Source organism: Thunnus thynnus, chromosome 19 (genome assembly GCF_963924715.1).
Source record: "Thunnus thynnus chromosome 19, fThuThy2.1, whole genome shotgun sequence".
Classification (NCBI taxonomy): Eukaryota; Metazoa; Chordata; class Actinopteri; order Scombriformes; family Scombridae; genus Thunnus; species Thunnus thynnus.
The window spans coordinates 10665405-10680272 of NC_089535.1; the positions used below are offsets into that span (position 1 = coordinate 10665405).

Genomic DNA, 14868 nt, shown 5'->3' on the forward strand with positions numbered 1-14868 from the left:
GAAGAATTTCTGCTATTATGAAGCACAAACCTACATGTCATGCAAAAAAATATTCTGTTGTCTTTCTTATTTTTTCATGTTGATATTAAATTTAAATGAGTTAGTGTAATAAATAAAATTATGCTCGGCAAAAGAGGCTAAACAACTCAACATTGTTCTCATGATTTTAATTTAGCTTTGTATTGTTTTTTTTTTCAACAGTTCTTTCCCATATACATCGTAACAGTGCTACAACTTCATTATCATTATTGAATTATTATTACTTAATGATGGGGTGGGGGAGCTGTCTGAAATCAACATTATAAAGGAAAATGTGACATGATATAAGACATGTAAGCTGTGATTTGTACTGATTACTTATTTCAGTGAGTAGTTTTAAGCAATTTTATATGGTACTGAAGAATGGGCTCAAATTTGAACAAACCTTGAGGGAAACTTAGAGGTCATGATGATTACTTTGCCCATTTTCCCCTGATTACTATGATTATTATTATGCAGTTCTAAAACCAGTAGAACACGGCATTCATTTTCTTGCTTTTATCTGTTAATACAAACATCAGTTTATCTGTCAGTTTTAAATGAGTACCATAAATTCACTACCAATATGTTATATGTGAGACTTTATTATTCAGACAAAGGACTGCAGATGAAAATGTGTCAAACACATTTACATTTAATTAATGTTATTAATATCCACAATACATAAAATGAATACTTATTAATTATAAGTGTTAGAGGCTACATGCTCAAATAGCTGTATGAAATAAGAATAGTGGAAAGGGCTTTTGTGTCCCATGGTGATCAGTTTGAACTACTAAATACTCAACTTAATTTAAATTCATTTAATCCTCCAGACATTATTGCACTCTAATTAGCTCTAATGTATAATTTAATAATAATTTGGCATTTTGTGAAATTTACTTTTTTTGCTGTCTTGTTGAGAATTAGATCGATACCTCTCTCATCTGTCTGTTAAATGTGAAGCCGCGGCCGGGAGATTGTTATCTTAGCTTAGCATGAAGACATTAAACCAAAGTTTAAAATAATCTGCCTAACAGCACCTCTAAAGTTCACTAATTAACATATTATATATTATGGTTTAATTTGTCAAAAAATATAAAACCACAACTTGTTGTATTTACACTTTGATTTTTGTACAGATTAACATGTTAATTAGTCAAATTTAGAAGAGCTAGCTGTTTCCGCCCGCTTCCAGTGTTTATGCTAAGCTAAGATAACTGCCTGCTGCTGCTAGCTTCATATTTAGTTTTCTATACATATAAGGAGGTGTCAATTTTCTCATCTAATTCTCAGCAAGACAGCAAATAAGCCCATTTCCCAAATGGTGAACTATTCCTTTAAGTTGGATGAAATCTGCCATATAAGAAATAAATCAGTGCTACATGGATATTTACTCATTTATTGTAAATCTTAAGATACAGCCAATATGTTGCAAGTCGGTTTCTTGACAGGACTTGTCAAGGTAACAGGATTCATAAATGTGATTTGAATGTGATTTATACGCACATCAATGCTTTGTTATATCAGAATAGACAAAGAGGAGTAGTTGTAAGAGAGAGTTTGTGTATGTGTTTGTGTGTTTATTTGTGTGTGTCTGTCTATCTGTCTTTGTGCATGTGAGTGAAGGTAAAAGCGAGACACCCCCGGCCCGTAAAGCGATCCTGACACCATGAATAATGGAGAGTGCCGTGGCAGAGAGGATAAGTTCTCTGTGCAAGGCTCCTTTTTCACAGGGCTTTCTCCCGTGGGTCACATGAGTGCTGAGGTGACAGTAATTTTTCATGAGTAGTGTGTGTTGGTTGTATGGCCATACTACCCAGGTAGGACACATCCAGGCAGCCATCACTCCCTCTGCCTGTCCTGAGTCTGTGCCTGCAGCCGCACACACCCAGGCGGCTCTGAACCCCACGATCCCAGAACCTCCCTGCAGCCAAGGGTCAAATGAATTGTCTTACACTATTAGAAACTCAAGGCAGCACTTACGAAACTAAAGGCCAGGGAAGTGGATGAATAAAAGATGCCGTCGAAACAGAAAAAATCCACAGCTTCAGAAGAAACCGAAGAGGTTGATGACGAAGTGGAGGAAACGGAGCCAAAGTTAAAGGAGAGGAGCAACGGTGTGACCTGTGAGGACACCACAAAAGGAGAGAAGGGTCAGAAGAAACACAAGAGCGCAGAGAGCTCCGAGAATCAGGAGGCCTCTGACAAGAGAGAGAAGAAGAAAAAAGAGGGAGAAAAGGTAAAAGAGAAAAAGAACAAAAAGAAACCAGATGAGGATGCCGAAGGTGGTGCTGTGATTGAAAATGAAGATGGAGATGGCGAGCAGAACAATAATGACCCCATCACCATTTCCAAAAAGGAAAAATCAGGGAAAGTCAAAGAGGAAGTGACTGAGGGAACAAAGGAGGAAAAGAAGAAAAAGAAGAAGAAATCCTCCACAGAGAATCTAGAGGGGGACGAGGAGATGGGGTCCAAGGACAAGAAGTCTAAAGACGGCAAGAAGAAGAAGAAGTCTCACAATGATGATGATGAGGAGCCCTTGATGGAGGAGCAGGAAGAGGAGGAGGACTCAAAGAAAAAGAAAAAGAAGAAGGCAAAGAAGGGATCTGCTGACAGTGATGACGATAAAAAGAAAAAGGGGAAAAAATCCAAAAATAAACAGGTGGACTATGCTGTGATCTACCAGAACGAGCTGCTGAACTACCACACAGACTCATCTGATGGATATGAGGATGACTACTACAAAAAAAAAGGTAAGGATTTGTCATTGTTGAGCAGACAGAGAAGCCTCAGATGATGCACGTATGGTAAGTCTCAGCTATCTTACATACAGTATGCACCTACCTGTTGAAGTGTACCACCCGATTAAATCTTGGATACAGGTTTCCTCTGGTACCCTTTAGTTCTCAACAAGAGCACCCTGGGGAATCCCTCTGTGATTGTTCTTGGGTGAAAGCTCAGTTATGTTCCACATGAATGGAGCCAAACAGAGGCTCGGGGGTAGACAGGTGCTGGGTGCTGTCCCAGTCGCAGTGGCTAGGAGCACAGCCGTGAGCCAGAGGAATTTTCTTTAAGCAGATCAGAGGTTCCCAAACAGGGGGGGACCAGAACTGACAGGAGGCTGCAAATTATTGTATTCCTCTGTGCCATAGACCTCTTTTGTTGTTCAAAAACTACTAAAAAACATGTCAATGAGCCACACTGTTGCACTTGTGTCATTCCTGAACAGTATGAGCATGTTAGTTTGTTTAGAAACAGCTCAAAGACTAATAACAATAATGTTTTCAGTCTCCAAAGAGTAGTCCCGTGGAAGGCAGATACAGTTCTGGGTTACAGTGCTTCGTTAGCTTGTGGTGCTACATATCACAACTTCTTGACATTGAACTTCAGTAACAAAGTGCAGAGGTTGTGATATGTAGCACAACAAGCTAGCAAAGCTCTGTAAATCGAACCACGTTCCTGCACATACTCAGTGACATCTGTCTTACACAGAACTACTCTCCTAAGACTGAAAACATGATGACTGTTATTTGGAGCTGTTTCGAAACAAATAAACATGTCCATATGCTTCAGGGCCAAGGAACACGTCACCCAGTGCAACAGAATGGCTCACTGATGTGTTTTTAATGGTTTTTGGACAAGGGAGGTCTACGGCACAGAGGAATAAGATATATCAGGCTTTGGATACACACACAATACTTGTGAGAAGAATCAGTTCATTGTTGGTTTGGCAATTCTGGAAATTCTGACAATACAGAACAGAAAAGATATAAACTTCTAATTACTGATTACAGGTGTAAAATTACTTTAATGTAACATTAGTTCTGTGTTGCTCAGCTGTGTTGGAGCTGAGTTAGACCACTATCCAATGAAAGTCATCAATAATGTTTGTATCATCATTTGGAAAATCTTATCTCAAAGGTCTACTTACTACCTTTTTGTGAGCTTTCAAACACATTTGCAGTTGAAATCTCTAGAAAAAGCTACATTACTCCTCTAAGAGTCAAAAATGAATCTCCAAGCTCAAATCATTTAAAATGTTAAAGATGAGGTTGGTAACATGCGCAAAAGTTGTACTGTGTGAATTTAGCACTGACTCAGTAATTTACATGAGTTACTGCTGATGCCCACAAACAACTTTTTTTTTTTTTTTTAATCAACACAACATGGAAAAGTTTTTAATAAACATCTGCCAAGTCACAAAATGTTAATTGACAACATATTTCATTTGTTTTCCTGACAACTCTCCTGGGCAATATCCGCTTGTAACAACTAAAACATGATGTTGTGATAATAAAACATGATTTTATTACTGTGTTTAGACACTCAGCACTTTGTTAAGGCTCTGGAAAGATTCTGGTCTCGTGTAAATATTTAAAAATTTGACAGAGACTTTCAGCACAAGACAGGAAGTATTTACTTTAAAGCTAAACTGAAACCACAATTTTTCCTTAACCTTAACTAAAGTGTCTTTGTTGTCTAAACCTAAAACTCCAGTCTCCAGTATAAAAGTTCTTCCTTCCTGAACTTATTTGGCGAAACAAATTAGTAGCATATAAATATAATTTAGAGGAGACAAACTTGCCATAAAGGAGCATTGATAAAGTACAGCACTCAGCTGAATTCAAAGGAGTTTTGAATGAGGAAATTGTGCAACACACATAAAAGAGCACTGTATCTTTTTTCCCCATCACGTTGACAGAAAAAGTGCCAAAAATGTGACATTTCAGTCTTTCCACCATCTTCTCTTCTACCACACAAGAACTGCTTTAGTTTAATGTACTTTTAGCTCCTCATCTGCAGTGCAGATGATGAAAGGAATAGTAAGTATCATTGTTGGCTGGACCAGCCACAGACCCACCCCAAAACTGTGGTTGACCGTGAGTGACCGAGTGCCTGAGTGAGTGATGAAGTTACACCATTGATCAGCTGGCTAAGTGTTGGACGCTGTTGCTCTTTCAAAATGAATTGGTGCGAGATGATGGAAGTGGAGGATAGCTGAACTAACACCAGGATGCAAACTTTTTATTTCTGACATTTTCACATCACAAATGATGAAAAACACGAGATTTAAAACATGAGTCTTGCAGGTAAAACGTTAGACTCATGTAGGCTCTTATATCGTATGGGGCAGCTGCTCTGGTGCACTTGATTTAACTGTAATGGAGATAAGCCTCTTGAATTTGCACCCAAAATGCTGTCAGAACTTTCATTTACAATTTCAACTGCAGCAGAGTTAAAGCACCCCAAAAAACCATCACCATCTGACAAAACACTCAATACTAAGTGAAAAACGAGAGACATCCGCAGAGAGAAACAGATGAAAAGAGCAGGGGCAGTTAACAAATGGGTAATTAGAATAGCTATAATTAGAATTAAAATAAGTTCTCTTTCAAATCAAACATCCCAAGATGTGAGTGGAAAGTATTGTTCTTGCAATTGCATTTATAACCTTTTTTTGACTTAAACGTAGTTTAACCATGTCATGTGATATGTTACTTCAGTACACTTTACCTGCAAATATTACTGAGACTACTACAGAAAATTGCAGATGAACACTTAATATCCAGGAATTCACATTATAGACACTACCACTTATGATCCCTGTAACAAACTGACCACAGTTTCACACACTGACCATACATGGTCCAGCCATATACTAGGGTTTGACTTTGTCTTGTTTAGCATCAGTGTCAGTGATACATGTCTGTGTTCACGTCTTTGTTACGTCTGACTCTGTCTCTCCGAGGAGTTTCAGTCTCAGTTTTAGCAGGCCAGTGTCTATCTGTTTTTATCAAGTGTCTCTCCTTCTCTTTAATCAGCTTTTAATGGCTCTGCTCACTGTTAATTAGATCTCTATGTTCCTTTGGTCAAATTACTCTTTATCAGGCCTCTGCTTCTCCTTTTCTCCTCTCCTGGATGTTTTTTAAGCAATCAGTCTCTCTGTAGCATTCTTATCTTACTTATCCTCTACTTCCTGTTCCTTTTTTTCCTTTATATAGTGCAAGATAAGTGATAAACATGAGAACACATATGACACGGGACAGTACAAACGGGAGAAGCAAAGAGACAATAACCCAAAGAAAACAAAAACATGAACAAGATAATAAAAAATTAAAATAAATAAATAAAATGTTGGCTTAATACTAGATGCATGTGTGGTGTGTATGTGTGTGTTAGTGTTAGGTGTTATGTGTCATGTGTGGGTGTTATGTGTGTTATGTGTGTAAGGATATAGAGGGGAGAGAGCAGAGGGGACAAAAGAGAAGAAAGAGAAAAACGAAAGCTGCTGTTGGGGGGATCTCTGGTTGGGTCCCAGGGACGAAGAGGCGCCAGGGTGAAACCAGGATGAGTCAGGACAGAATTTTTTTCTCTCTCGTCCTCTCCACTCCTATCCAAACACTTCTTTTTATAGTTTGTTTGCTTGTCAGTCCATATTCCCCTTTCTCTCCTCCTCCCCCTTCCTTGCTCTCATTGCTCTCTCCTGCTTTAGTTCGCTCCCAGACCTGTAGGAGGTTGCTGGCCTGTTGCAGGTCAGATACCCTTTAGAACAGCCCCCGCCCCTACAGGAGGGGTCTGAGAAGCATCTTTCTATTTTAAGGGGGGATAAACAGGGAATAAGCCCTCAGACACCAAGCTGTCCAAACCAGTCAAGACACCCTCAGCCACCTGCGCCCGGTATGAGATAAGCCCATCATGCAGAGAAATTAAACATAACAGAAGATAGATAAATAAATATTCAAACCAGTCAGTAAATAAAATAAGTAAATAGAAAAAAAGGGAAAAAAATAATAATAATCAGCACATTATAATAATAGTAATGGTTTAAAATGTGGGGGGGATACCATCATCATCATCTTCTCATTTTAACACATGTAATAGCAAAAAATAATAATCATCATCATCGTCTGTATGAAAACCAACATCATCGTACTATTATACTATTATATTACCAATAATATCTATATGATAATAATATTAATCAACATCATAATCATAATACATTTATGCATTCCTTGATGTTTTTTTTGAAATTGATCTACACATATTCCAATGTATTAACTCATTTAGTTCACCACTTCTCTTATCATTAACCCAAAACATTGCTTTCCCTACAGGCAAACAAGTCTAACACTCTTTATACCATTAAAACAGTCCTCCTCTGTTCAGACTGGAAACCATTTTATCCTCCATTGTTTCTGTGACAAAGAGAGAAAGATAAAGTTCAACGTAAAGTCCCATAGCTCGTGTGGGTGTCCCATACCTTCCAGTTCTTACATAACCCCACAGGAGAGAAGAGTAATGCAGCAGGACTATAGAATTACCATTGTATAAGCCGAAGCTATTGAGTCACAGGCAACAGCCAATAGCTGACTAATCTCCTGCTGAAGATTTAATGTTGTTACTGTAACTCAAACAAAGGAAGTTTCACAGGTGTGACGTTTAAAGGCCTCTCCAACAAAACGCTAACTCTGTGTGTAGATGATGGAGATCACAAACTATTTGGTGAGTCATTGTCAGCTGCTGGGATTCATGGTAATAAAAATTAAATGAAAAGTGACTGACACAATACGAAGATCAGCCTATAGCTACAGACCAAAAGCAAGAACTACCTCTGTAAACTAAAAGTGCAAATTCCCAACATATAGATGGCACAAACTCAAGCAGAATTTACAGACTCCTAAGTTGCCATCCTGTTTACCTTCCCATTAACGTGGTGACTTGGTCAGACGAAGAGACACATATGTGAAATGTGAGAGAGGCTTGACTGGTGCATTACACCAGACATGGATTCGCTGCAGATTCGCCGCATTGAATTCCCTGGCAACTGAGCATGGAAGGAAACATAATGCTCCCTAATGTTTATAGATTATTTGACACTGTCTGAGAATGTGACTTTGGGTTTGTCCTTTTGTTCAGCTTTTTACTCTTGAAATGATTGAGTATTAGATGTTTTAGATTCCCAGCCCGTCATTAAGAGATTGTGCATTTCTGTTGTGATGTTGGCACACATCTTCATCTCTCCTTCTCTTTGTAATCTCTATTTTCCTCTTTCTTCCAGTGTATGAGGTGGTCACTGTCACTGGTGATGTAAAGGGAGCCGGGACTGATGCTAATGTGTTTGTTACTCTTTTTGGAGACTTTGGCGTCACACCCAAGGTTCACCTGGCAAGCAAGTGAGTTTTAATAAGGAGGACTCTTTAAGACCCTCAATAAATCTCTCTGCTCTGATTCTTTCAATACTTTTTATATCAAGCTTTAAATGTAATGTTTCATCCTGTTTCATTTCGTATAATCAGAAGTTTAGATACTTAAACGCAAGAGCAATATTCTTTTTCTGTGTCAGTTATTAACTGTTAATGTTTTCTATTCCTCTTTAATCTTTCAGCACAGAAAAGAGGTATTCTATAATCAACCTGATAAAGAATGGTTATGATTCTGTCCTTGTGTTGGGTTGTATCGTGCATATAACACTGTATGTGAGAGCATTCAGCATTAACCTGATGCCTGTAGACTCAATCTGCACACCAAGAATCTCATTAACCTGTTTGTCAAAACCATATTGACCTGATATGAAATTGAAAATCCTGTTTATAGCAGAGGTCGGGTTATGGTGCAGGAATCTCTCTTCTATACAGTCGTATAAAGTGTCGGACACAGAATATCTGGAGTAAGGAGGAACTATGTGGCATGGCCGGTCTTCTTTTCCATTCAGAGGCAAATGAAAGAAGACCACGATGTCATTTCTGTGGATGATCAAATGACTCTCAGGGGATCTTATCAGCAGCAGGCTCCCTTTATCTCTGCACGCTTTGATTGACAGATAGGGTTACCTGTGCAGCGTATAGGATATACCAACTTATTGTGAGCCACACTGGACCGTGTCACCCACACCTTGTGTTGGTCTCATTCATCCACTTTAGACAGCATCAACATGCCATGTATTCAGTGTCTCCATGCTGTGTGACTGTCGGGTTGCTCAGCTGAGGAAGTACCATACATGGACGTTGATGAGTTTTGACATATAATAAACACAGCGCATAGTAAGGAGTTTCGCCTTACTCCGATATATATCAGGTCCTGCCTGTATTGTGTAATGATCGATTCGAACTTTACAACATGATACAGGTGAGGGAGGGTTGCTATGGATTCTAGCATATTTGCCCGATTGAACGATCGAGGCAGATTAAAGATGCAACTCTTTGGAAATTCAGTGTAATTACAAAACATCCAAATTGCATGAATTCCAAAGTTTGCATTGGTTTGCTTTTCCTCATTTCCCACAGGTGATTTTAGACAGAAACAGAGAATGAGGGCATGTATTCATGTGTGCCAGACAGTATTTAATTCTTGGCAGTTTTTTTTACAGTATATGGCACTGTGCACCTCAATTATGTGAGCCTTGGCCTTGTCCGTGGGTTGAGCATTGAAGAGAGAGGAGAACAGATGCAGATGTGGGTCAGAGACAAAGCCAGGTATTCTCTGTTAATGGAAAAGAGGGTCTCCGATTCACTGTGCTTGGCAGAGGGGGTCTGCTGTGCGCACAGGCCCGGTTCGTCTCAGTAAGGGGTGGAAGTACGTGGAGGAGGAGGGGGAGGAGGAAACGTTGAAGTGGCCAAGGTTTAGGAGGTTTCAGATTATACGACTGCCATGAGACCACCAGTGTACCCTAAGCCGGATCAGTCAGGAGATGTAATTTACTGTTCAAGAGTTCAGTTCATGTCTGTCTCGAATGTGTCTCTTCAACCCCCTGTAATCTCTCTCAATCAAATAGAGCATCTGTATGTCTCTCTCTCTCTCTCTCTCTCTCTCTCTCTCTCTCTCTCTCTTTCTCTCTCTCTCACACACACACACACACACACGCTACATATCTACCAAATTCATTTTCCACATTTCCTCAATTCACAGAAGCCGAACTGCATTTGAGAAGAACAAGACTGATGTTTTCCGTATCAAAACACACTACGTGGGGCCTCTGAAGAAGCTGAGGTAAACTGTGCTGACTGTGATCTGTAAAAACCCATATATATATATATATATATATATATATATATGTACTATAATGCCCCTTTGACGTTTGCCTTTGACGTTTGCTTGGCTGCAGGAGATACTGATAATGCACAGCTACAGGTCACTGACAGCTCACAGTTTATACTTTATAGTTATACCTCACACAGGATAACAGCAGCTTAAAACGGGGATCACACAGGAATATTTCTCACTTTTTTCCCAGCTGTGCTGGCCATCAAAGGATTTCATCCAGTGACAGAAGGTTAAGCCCCATCTGTTGTTGGGAGTTAGTGTCTTACTCCAGAGGAGTTACATCACAGCCACCAGACGTGAACAGTGTCATGAGGCAGCAGGATGCATTTTAAAGTCTCAGATTGCAGAAAGTAGACATGCTGCACTATGGCTCAGAAAATGTAGAACTATGTTGCTCTTTTTCCTCAGTATGTTCTATAATATTTGACAAAACAATCCCAACGCAAGAGCCTCTTGTTTCAAATTTTCTAAACGTGTCACACCATGTTGATCAGTGAACAATTTGCTCAGCTGTCATGGAGATGGATCTGTTGTACAAACAAACAAACAACTGTGCACAATCCATCTGTGGATGAAGACTGTGAGATATGGGTGTTATCTCCATAATAAGCCAGTAAGTGGATCTGGATTTGGGGTTGTTTTATCAAACTGCTCTTTCCAAGGTCGAGAATGAACTTTTATGCCTGTAAAATTTTGTTGTACTAGACATTGACAGAGAGGTCAATCCATAAGAAATAGTTTTAGATTCCTATTTTACTTAAATAATACTCACCAATATAGTAATAACAGATATAATATCAAGCAGAGGCTAGTAATGTTGGAGAATGGAGACTTTTCAGCTCATATTAAACTGCAGCTATATCATCCTGCAGCAGAATTAACCAGATGTGCTGAACGACCATCTACATTTGATATGGCAGTTATTCATAAATTGAGTGCATTATTCATGTATGTTATTCTTAGTCAGTCGTCATATTTCTGATATGTCTGAACCGCAACGCTTGAGGACAAATAGCACCTGCATCTCTTCTTAACGTTTTGTTATTTATCAATGCAAGAATTAAAACAAACTCAAAAAAAAAAGGATGTGCACATGTGATATGTTTTGATTACCTGCAAGGTGAATTCATGTCACATTATGAAACTATTTTGATTTCCCCAGGATCGAGCATGACAACACAGGGATGAATGCCAGCTGGTTCTTGGACAGGGTGGTGGTGACTGACATGAACCGGCCCCATCTGCGCTTCTATTTCGCCTGCAACAACTGGCTGAGTCGGGAGGAGGGTGACAACTTGTTTGTCAGGGACCTGCTGGGCAGCTTGAACCCCATGGACGTCCCAAAATGTAGGTCACTCTAGGACAAATTCATAACACAAAACAGAAACAAAGGTTCACCAAGGTTAAAACAAAATAACAATGGAAACGCCTTCACTTTTACGGGAATTTAACCACAAAAATATAGTCCAACTGAAATTATAATGCTTATTTGTCTTTCTGTAACAGAACACAGATCTGCTCTGTAAATCATGTCCTTTGCTCGACTTTGAGAAAAAAAAAAAACAGTACCCAAAAGATGAAGAAAACTTCTTTCCATACAGCCAATAAAATTGTTTAATTTTAAGCCATATTTGCAATCAGTAACATCACCTTATACGGCCAGATTAGCCTGCCAAACAAGAGCCACGGTTTTTGAACAACAACCCACATTAGATTTTAGATAATGTCTCCATCTGAACTACAAACATGGACATGTCTTTTCCTGCATTGTAACTTGCTGAATGAGCAACCAAACAAACATTCAAAGGGTAAAAGTGCACTGTTAATGTAAGTTTGCAGGCTAAATAACTAAGTAGCCAGTCAGCCGCAGCACATTGAACAGCTTAAAAACTTGCCTGTTGCAAATATGAAGATCAAGTTTAAATACTGGTGCCCTTATCTCTCCATTTCTGTTGACCTCTCTGTCAATCACACACCCCCATTCAGAGTGAAAAGGATTATTACTGATGCGTGCAAAGCCTTTTTTTTTCTTCATTTCAATCATAGAAATATTAACAACTAGTTTAAAAATGACTTTGACATGATTTTTGACTGCAAAAAAAGTGATTTCAGCTGAATTTTAAATTGCCCAAAAAAGCTGGCAAATGATTTGGTACTCAAGCTTAAGTGACAATATTCTTCATTTTGTTGATTACGGATGATAAGTATGGGCTTTAAGTGTAGGCAGACATTTCCACCTATCACCTCACCTCATATTTGACACTATAATTTTTAGTAAACTACTGTTTTTTACAAATTTAATTTTGCACCATAAATTATCTTAGTATTCATCGAATTAATGGAAACATGTAGAGCGGTATTTTAAAATCTGGGCACCATCAATACCAGACAAAACACTTTTTTTTTTTTACAAACTTGCTGCTATCAGTGCCGTCTGTCTGGCGCATGATAGCCCACAGATCTTCCTAATGTTTCAGGTTGTAATTGAATTCCATCCGAGTGTAATCCTCAGGTAAACTAGCCCATGTGCCCTCTGTTGCAATGTGATCTAACATCTCGATACCTGAAGTCAGTCAAGCAGAGCGTCGTGAAGCCAAGGCTAAGAGAAAGACAGGCTGTGCTGTGAGGGAGTGGTCACAACAATATGGCTGTAGCAAACACAACACACACACACACGGTTATGAATATTTAACCTGGAAACCGTCTCAGTGTGGATTAGCAAGGAACCTGCATAAGGACAATAGAAAAGTCCATCCGGTAACTATGAGTAGTGATAATTATGTAACTTGTCCAGGCAGTAAATTGGTTTTGGTATGTTGTTTACATACATCAATCACCCTTCGCATTATAATCTGTTTTGCAGCGAATAAATACATAGTGAGTGTGTTCACCGCTGACATGAAGGGAAGTGGAACTGATGCCGATGTCTTCCTGAATATCTTTGGAGAGAATGGCGACACAGGTGACACTGATACTGACATTGTGACCACGTAGCTGTTTTTAGCTAATATTATATCCTCACTATGATTTCAGTGTGTTTCATTCCCATACCAAAATGCTTTTTTTTTGTATTTTGACAGGAGAGAGACGACTGGACAGTGACAAAGACAACTTTGAACGCGGCTCAGAGGACAAGTTTACGATAGAGGCTCCAAACTTGGGAAGGCTGAAGAAAATCACCATTGGCCACAACAACAGAGGTTCATCAGCTGGATGGTTTCTAGATAAGGCATGTACTTCCTACACATTCATATGCATGTTTCATGCTCATGCACAAAAGGAAACATGTCTTAGTTGCTGCCAACACAGCTTCAGTCCTATTTGGCTTTAAAAAAAACTTGAAAACATCTGTATTTATCATATTTCTCCACTAATTTCTCCAGATTTTTCTTTTAAATTGACGCTTGTCTGTACATACACTTATGTTGGTACGTTCTATGTGTCTGTCCAGGTGGTAATTGATGACATGGGGAATAAAGAAGTGTATGAGTTTTCAGTTTTTCGCTGGTTTGCTATGGATGAAGATGATGGCAAAATACAGAGAGATGTATTGGTTGGATCAGTAAAACCAATGGGTGAGCATATTGCCCCTATGGATAAAATAATTTATATTGCATAAGGAAAAAAATCACATATCATTCCATCTGAATCAGTGATAAATTAGTGGTTTTATGTGTTTTGCATCTAAATGTTGCTTCTGCATCTACATAGGGATTATATACAATGTACAAGTGATGACTGGAAATGTGAGGGGTGCAGGCACCAACTCAAAGATCCATATGGTCATGCATGGCTCCAAGGGCTTAAAAAACAGCGGCAAAGTCTTCCTGGAGGGCGGTGCTTTCGAGCGAGGTCTCATCGACATTTTCAATGTGGAGATTTGTGAAGTGATCAGCCCGCTCAGCAGGGTCACCATTGGACATGATAATGGAGCTGTTGGTGCCGGATGGTACTGTGAAAAGGTACTTCACATCTGTTTCTGGTAACAGAGTGATTCTCAAAGTGTCATTCACCCAACGTGCACCCATTTCCCTTCTAGGTGGTGATATACTGTCCGTTCACGGGCATTGAGCAGACATTTCCGTGCGGGAAGTGGCTGGATGAAGATGAGGGAGATGGACTGATTGAGAGGGAGCTGTATGAGATGGTCTCTCTCAGGCAGAGGAAACAGAAGAGTGGGTGGCTTCATTCTCCCCACAGATCTCTACTTAGTGAAAGAAAAGGAAATCACACATATTCTATTTACAGAAAAATAATTCAATTAAGTCACATTTTACTGAATTATATCCCATGCTGAAAACAAGTTGATTGCTGATTAAGAGTAATTTGAATTCTTACAAACTACTCTTCTTTCACTCCAGAGTACCCATGGTCCTTGTGGATTTGGACCTCAGATGTTAAGGGGGCAGGAACAGATGCCCAGGTGTTTCTGCAGATCTATGGAGAGAATGGCAAGTCCGATGAGATCAAACTGGAAAACAACTCAGACAGTTTCGAACAAGGCCAGCTTGATAAATTTTCGGTAAGACCTTTTCCTTCTTCCACAATTTAGTATGTTGACATATGTAAAGAAACATATGTAAATATTCAGAGAAATCCTTTTCAAAGTTTCTCTTGTTTTTTACTTTTTGAATGCACTGTAGGTTGAAATGCCAGACATCGGAAGACTGCTAAAAGTGCGCATCTGGCATGAGAAGAGACATCCATTCGCTGGCTGGCATTTAGCGAGGGTGAGACCCATTGCTCTGTCTGTTTGATCTGTAAGTGTAAGCTGTTAAATCTGTTGTATTGTGTCCCCTCGGA

General features: G+C 39.3%; 1 protein-coding gene across 1 annotated transcript in view; it reads left to right on the forward strand.

Annotated features, from left to right (window-relative positions):
• The first annotated feature begins 291 nt into the window (after window positions 1-291).
• LOC137171390 (lipoxygenase homology domain-containing protein 1-like) overlaps window positions 292-14868 on the forward strand; it is a 35581-nt gene continuing 21004 nt past the window's right edge. The window contains exons 1-11 of the mRNA XM_067575400.1: window positions 292-2774; window positions 8084-8198; window positions 9931-10011; window positions 11228-11412; window positions 12929-13027; window positions 13146-13294; window positions 13517-13640; window positions 13777-14027; window positions 14105-14240; window positions 14427-14587; window positions 14709-14795. Coding sequence (XP_067431501.1) covers window positions 2039-2774; window positions 8084-8198; window positions 9931-10011; window positions 11228-11412; window positions 12929-13027; window positions 13146-13294; window positions 13517-13640; window positions 13777-14027; window positions 14105-14240; window positions 14427-14587; window positions 14709-14795 — 2124 coding nt within the window. The 5' untranslated portion in view covers window positions 292-2038. The remainder of the gene's footprint in view (window positions 2775-8083; window positions 8199-9930; window positions 10012-11227; window positions 11413-12928; window positions 13028-13145; window positions 13295-13516; window positions 13641-13776; window positions 14028-14104; window positions 14241-14426; window positions 14588-14708; window positions 14796-14868) is intronic.